This window comes from Mus caroli, chromosome 15 (genome assembly GCF_900094665.2).
Source record: "Mus caroli chromosome 15, CAROLI_EIJ_v1.1, whole genome shotgun sequence".
NCBI classification, from domain to species: domain Eukaryota; kingdom Metazoa; phylum Chordata; class Mammalia; order Rodentia; family Muridae; genus Mus; species Mus caroli.
In genome coordinates, this window is record NC_034584.1 from 42,977,794 (window position 1) to 42,984,347 (window position 6,554).

Consider the following 6,554-nt stretch of genomic DNA (forward strand, 5'->3'; position numbering starts at 1 on the left):
CACACACACAGGTATTTTCCTTTGAAATCTTAGCAAATATCTTACTCAGTGCCTTTTGTTTCCTCAACAGCACAAAGGCACTGCTGGCTGCCTCGTCTGCCCTTTGTTTTGTCAGTCACAGAATAACTTTGTGTGTAAACCACGAACCTGCCATTTTCTGTCAGTGTTTTCTGCCTGTACCAGATATGCCTCCTTCAAGCTTCTGCAGCTACACACACCAAACAGAGACGCTAGCTGTTCAAAACAGGCAACCTTGATGGCCCCTGCGACAAAGTCTGAGATCTGAAAGTACTTAATTCATCCAGCGATTCTTCCTGTTTCTCCTTGAGGAATCCCAAGGGAGCTGCTGCGTCCTTTTCAGCTGAAAGATGCCTCTTTATTTTCTCTCCTCACACACACTTCTGCAAGTAGAGCTTGTAGGGGCGCTGCCTCCTGCCTCTCCCCACACAGAACATTCCAGAAACCTCTGGACTGCAAGTGGGCCTTTTTGATTGCTTCCAAGGAGACAGCAATGTAGGAAATTTCAGCTCTGAATTTCAGAAGCCATGCAAACTGTCCCAGGGAATAACATTGGACTGGTGTTTGGAAAGTTTTGGTGCTAAGCCTGCAGGAAGGAGTGGCCTTTAAGTGGAAGAGACCTCTCCTCCTGCCTTGGTGATATAGACAAGATCTCCATTTATTTTCATTATGCAGTGCACAGCAAGGTATAGAGACCTTCTTTCAGCAATCACCTGGCCACATCAAGAGAGCAGGGAAACCACTTGGGGTCTTAGATGACTTTTGCTCTTTTTTTTTCTCCCCATCCCCTTACACTGGAACTCGATTTGAGTCTTTGCTGTGCTTTAATCTCAGAGTTAACATTCCTTGCTGTCTTTTGCTCCAAAAGTAGGAAGGTGGGGATCTCAGAGATCCACTCTCCACTCTGTCTTCCCCAAAGACCTTTCAGATCTCTTAGAGGAAGTGCTTCTTGCAGAAGTCCTAGGGGTGAAGGAAGTACCTGTCTATCTGGAGAAACCTGGCTTTTTCTCCTTGCCTCTGTCCTATCTCAAGACAATTGTGGTATCTGAGCAGGAGATAATCTGGAACATTGGGAAAAATTAACATGATACTAACTCAAAAAGCTATACCGTCCGATGTGTACACAGTCACTCCTACAGGGCCCACTGATGGGTCTTGGGTGCAGTTCATTATCCTCCTCCCTACTAGCAACACACACACACACACACACACACACACACACACACACACAGTCAGGCACCCATTCTCAACCTGGTTGAGTCCATAAAAATTTCAATTCAAGAGTCTTGATTTTAAGAAAAAGGAATAAACATTCACAAAGGAAATGGAAAGGCGTATACCTTCCCCCAACTGTCAAAGACTTCAGAAGCATGCCTTAATCTCATAAACACAAGGATTATTGCCTTCCAGCAGGTGCCTGAATGGTGATAACCTTGGGACAAGAGTAGGAACAGGGAGAGTTTGGTGAATTCTGTGGCTGTTTTTATGATTTTGTGTGCACAGTGTATTCTTGGAGAAACTCTCACAAGATTCTTTGCTTGCCTCCCTCCTCCTGATGTGTCAGATGAAAGTGTTAAGATTGGAAAGTGAGACTGTCCTTCCCTGGGGACATCGACCTGGCTGGGAACTTCAGGAAAGATTATCCAGGCATGGGAGAATTGAGAAAAAGCACAGATCTTGCTCTACCCTGCTGCCTTGACACTGCCTTCCAGCCTGCAAGAAAGAACTGAGGATTCTGTATTGGGTCCTCCCTCCCCCAGAGCTCTATGTCCTCTGTCCTGGTCTTTATGTTCTGGAAGTCCCAGAGCAAGCAAGAAGGCTCATCCTGAAGTCCAAAGTCCAGGAGAAATCCCTGAACAGGCACCTGGAAGGAGAGTGAGACACACAACACCCAGCTCTCCTGCTGCTGCTGATTGGAATCTACACCACACTGACCTCCTGCACCATGGCAACCTCTTTCCCATCATTTCATAAGTGTGAGAAAGCACCCCAGCAGCTTCTCTTTACATGGGCGGGACACTTAAGATTTAGGATTTACAATTTCTTTCTAGGTGAAATCCAGATACCATACAGCTAGAAGATGCATTTCAAATTCTCTCTCTCTCTCTCTCTCTCTCTTGCTCGCTCTCCCTCCCTCCCTCCCTCCCTCCCTCCCTTCTTCCCTTCCTTCCTCCCTCCTATCACCCCCACCTCCTTCCCTTCCTCCTCTTTTTTTTCTTTTCCAGGCAAGAATGAAGCCTAGGATGCAACTCCACTGCCCTCCACTTTGTCATCAGGCTTGAACCTTTTATTTCAAGCGATTCAGGTGGATATAAAAAGCTCTGGGGAAATTGGTGACTTTCTGAGCCCCACTAGAGAGGCTCAGGCCTACAAAAGATCACTCTATCTTCCACCACGAGGCTTTTCTTCCCCTGAACCTCTGTGTCATCGCTCTTGCACTCTGAAGAGAGACAGCTGAGGGGTATAAACTATAGACAGATGGTAGAATGGTGGTGTATGGAGAGGATCGAAGAGGACACTGTGTGACATGGATTTCCTGACGTTAACGTATGCTAGGATTTTCAGAGTCAAGCTATGATTTTCCACGAGCCCGAGAAACCCAAAAGAAACAATGAGAGAAACAAAAGAGAGATTAGAGACTAGAACACACAATGTGTAAGACAATGCAGCAGTCTCATAAAACAAAACAAAACAAAACAAAACAAAAACAAAAAAACCCTTGAGACCTAGGTGAAATTAAAATTTAAACTGGAGAAATAAGACACTATCAAAATGGGAACCTCCGAGACTTGGAGTGAGCCTGTAAAACAGAATGCATGCAAGTTTGTGAGAATGGGGAATAGCCTTGCATAGTATAAAGTGTCAGGCTTATCACCTAAGTACCAGAAGTATGGTAATTAAAAAACTTTATTACCATTAAAAAGCTTTTGATGAACTGTGTACTATTGATTTTGGACAAGGTAGCATGCAACACCTTCCCAAAGTCCCTAAAGCTTGAAGAAACTCAAAGAAGACCAATTATCTCCCTCCAAAGTGTTAAAAGTTGTGGGTGGAGGAGCGGTGTCTCCTACTGCCAATGCCATTGAATGCAAATGAACATTCCTTTCTTTTCCATCGGCGCATTTTCTTCGTAAAATACGGTAGGTGCTGGCAGCCAGAGCTGAAATTGCAAGCGGCCCAGCTCTGCGTTTCTCTGGCTGACGTGCTCTGCCGCTTTGGCAACTCACTCCTTCTAATGTGCCCCCGAAACGTTTTGGCTCAACAGGTATCTCATGAAAATTCGCACTTAACCCTCGGTCATCTTCTTGAAGGAGACACTTCTACGTTTCTTCCCTCAGCCGGGGCTGCTGCTGGCTGACCGCGACTTCTCCACGCGGAGCCGAGCGCGTGTCTAGCAGGCAGCCCCAGGGCCATCCATTAACCACCCACTCCGAGTGGCAGGAAAACTAAGCCCAGACGTGTCTCTCGTCGCTCACTCGGCTGGCGACGAAAACCCCTTGTAAGCAACCAGAAACGGGGTTTGTGCAGTAGGTAGACTAGTTACATCTACATCGCTTCGGACAGGCGTTTTATTCCCAGAAATACACACACACACACACACACACACACACACACACACACACACAGCGCTTTAAATAGCAGGTTGGGGTTACAAAGCAGTTGCTGCCACACAGAGACCAGGGATGACTTCTTGGCATTTAGAGATGTCAATTAAAATTCGGAACAGACCACCCATCATTGGTCATCTCTGAGGAAGAGGTAACCTCTCCAATTCCCTCCTCTCCAAACATGAATTATCATATCCACTGAATGCAAATGTGCTGCCTTCTGCGAGGGGACAGCCAGCTGCAAGCTGGACAATAAAGTGTTTCATAGAGACGCGGCCCGATTGCGGTTCAGAGAGGCACTCCTTTACAAAGGAAAAAGCGCCCAGTTTGTGCTGATAGCCTTGGCGCGCCTGGGCCAACACTGCCCCTCCACCCCTCAAGGCACCGAAAAGCAGGATTGGAAACTAGCTTCACTAGGAGCTCCATTCCCCGTGTTTGTTGGAGCTGCTGTGGGGATGGAGAAATGATTGTTCAGAAACGACGGCATGAGTCATAAACACCTCCCGAGTATTCCTTGCAGCAATTAATGGGCATTGGGGTGCAGAAGTTGTGGAATAGCTGTGGCTCTATTTTGTCCCCCAGACTGTTCTTTCTCCAGTGATCCAACTGTCCCTTCCCTTCCCTAGGAATAAATTTTCCATCCCACCCGCCCCCACTCCTTGTCTGTGCATGTGACACTCATTGTACCTGTCTGAACGCAGAGACTTGCCGGGGATTTTCTTTTTGGTCAGCTGCTAATGACTTTCTCCCTACCTTCATTCATCCTCAAAGGTGGATCTTCACACTTTGTGGCATCTCAGCCTCATTTTTATTTTTTTATTAATTAATTTTTTTTTTAAACCAAGCATTAACAGAGTATCCAAAAAAGCTCCCCTACATTTATCCTTGCATAGGAAGCCAAGTAGAAATAATTCAAATTTGTATGCAGACATTCATGTTGGTGTGACCGAGCTCTGGAAGGCTCTGTCTCCTAATGTATTTAAAACCCATGCATTTCTAGCATGTTGGCAACTTTGCTGTCCGAAATGGTTAAAAGGCACTCACGCCAGTGTCTTCAATTAAAAAAAAAAATCTGTGCAAAGCATCAGACCCCACAGATTCCACTAGAAATCAAGATAATCCTCACCACTTAAAAAAAAAAAAAGTCTTGCAGAGGAATTCTGCGTGGATATCCACTAGTTAGAGGCTATAGGAACCAACTCACGTATTGGTTTGAGCATACTGCAAGAATATTTATTGAGCACAGGCTCAATCACCGCATTGAACGCCAAATCTGGCAAGCAAAATGCATTTCCTATCTGAGGGGAGGAAAAGGAGCTGTGAATCAACTCCTTCATCAGTATTATCCCTATTATTTTATCCGTGCAAATTGCAAACTAAGCTTGCTAGCCTCTCTCAGGCGACAAGTCAAGCCCATCTCCACCACAGAGGAGGGTACCCCGGAAAACAGACCTACCTTTTACACAAGACAGCGTCAATAAAAAGACGAGGTTCCAAAACGTAAATCCACTTTTAATCCCCATTTTCTTCTTCAGGATGAAATCTAGGCGGCCACATTTAGCGCATCTTCGCGTGCCAGGCTCCCGGGGTTTGGATTCCTTTGCTCTGCTTTCTCCTTTGCGGCTCCCTTTCATATTATTCGCGAGCTCTGGATTCTGGCTCCTCAGCCCAGCGCAGTAGAGTTGTTGCTGTTGTTGGTGCGCGGTCACAGCTCGGAGTGAATGGTGTTTCTGGGATACCACAGCAACCTTGACGAGGACTCAACCATCTCTCCAACGGGGGCACAGAGTCTCCGCTACTCCGGATTCTGTCTTTTCTTTTGCGTTTTTCCCCTCCACCAAAATTAACCTTAAATCTTGCTCCTTACAACCTACACCAGAAAGCACTAGTGAGCTTCTAAAAGCCCAGCTCTGCTCTCTGATAAACTCCCCACAATATTTGAAATCTCGGGGCTTGGATTATTTTTCCCCCCGAATAGATCAATTCTGCCTGCAAAAGCAGTTCAAGAAATATTATGTTAGTGAGTTCTCCATTCCAGCCTGAGAATATAGAAGCACACTAAAGGAATATTTTTAAAGTGAAGATCTGCGTCGCTTTAGGAGAAACCGTGAGGATAATGAATTGGGTTCCATCGATGCCCACGTCCCTAGAATGGGACATGTGTTACTACAGTAGTTGCTTATATCCCAGACAGCTTTAGACATCTATTATACTTTGATTTAATCCAGAAGGGAAATCACAGATAATTTATTTGCACGCACAAATTTACATATGAGAATACCTAGGTGTAAAAAAAAAATGACGCGGATTTTATTATTTGGTAAGCATATGTCACCCGTGGCTCAGGCTGGGGTAAGGTTGGGAGGGAAGTCAGAATGCTTCCCTAAATAGTTCTTTTTTTTTTTTTTTTTTTTTTTTATCTTGCCCAACCTCCTTGCAGCCAGTGTGCAACAGCAGTTAAAACAGTTGTGCCTGTCGTTGATATCTAGAGAAAGCTCATTTTCCCTAATTCTGAATTGATCCCAAATATGTAAATGGGAGGTTTCTCTCAAAAGGCAAAATGTATATGTCTATACATTTGGACTTGGCAGTCCCATAAACCAGGCAAGGGTTAAGAGTGTACAAAGAAAGAGTTCTTGCGCCATCTACTGGCCATCTCCAAACCTCCCGCTTCTCCTTCACATCTAAAGGGACCCTGTTGTATCTCGTATTGAAGAGATCTGTCCCTGAGAGGAGTGTTTTTCTTAGGCATACTAATTTTCGAATCTATTTTTTTTTCCCGGACAGATTCTGACCCAAATATTTTGGTGGTAAAGTTCCATAGACCCAGGTTCGTATTGACGATCTGACCCATTCGGGAACTTGGTGCTAGCTCAAGAGTTAGGTAGGGCTGCAGTGCAGACTCTGGAATAGGTAATTGCCAGTGCC

General features: G+C 45.3%; 1 protein-coding gene across 5 annotated transcripts in view; it reads right to left on the bottom strand.

The window, feature by feature from the left end:
• The window catches only part of Csmd3 (CUB and Sushi multiple domains 3), a 1,196,994-nt gene extending 1,191,484 nt beyond the window's left edge, over positions 1-5,510 (bottom strand). For 3 of the 5 annotated variants that reach the window (XM_021183659.2, XM_029469821.1, XM_029469820.1), the window contains exon 1: positions 5,083-5,505. In XM_021183659.2, the coding sequence (XP_021039318.1) occupies positions 5,083-5,260 (178 nt within the window). In that variant the 5' untranslated portion in view covers positions 5,261-5,505. Of the gene's footprint in view, positions 1-5,082 lie in introns of all 5 variants that reach the window. The other 2 variants (XM_029469822.1, XM_029469819.1) reach the window with 1 other exon arrangement.
• Positions 5,511-6,554: the final 1,044 nt, after the last annotated feature.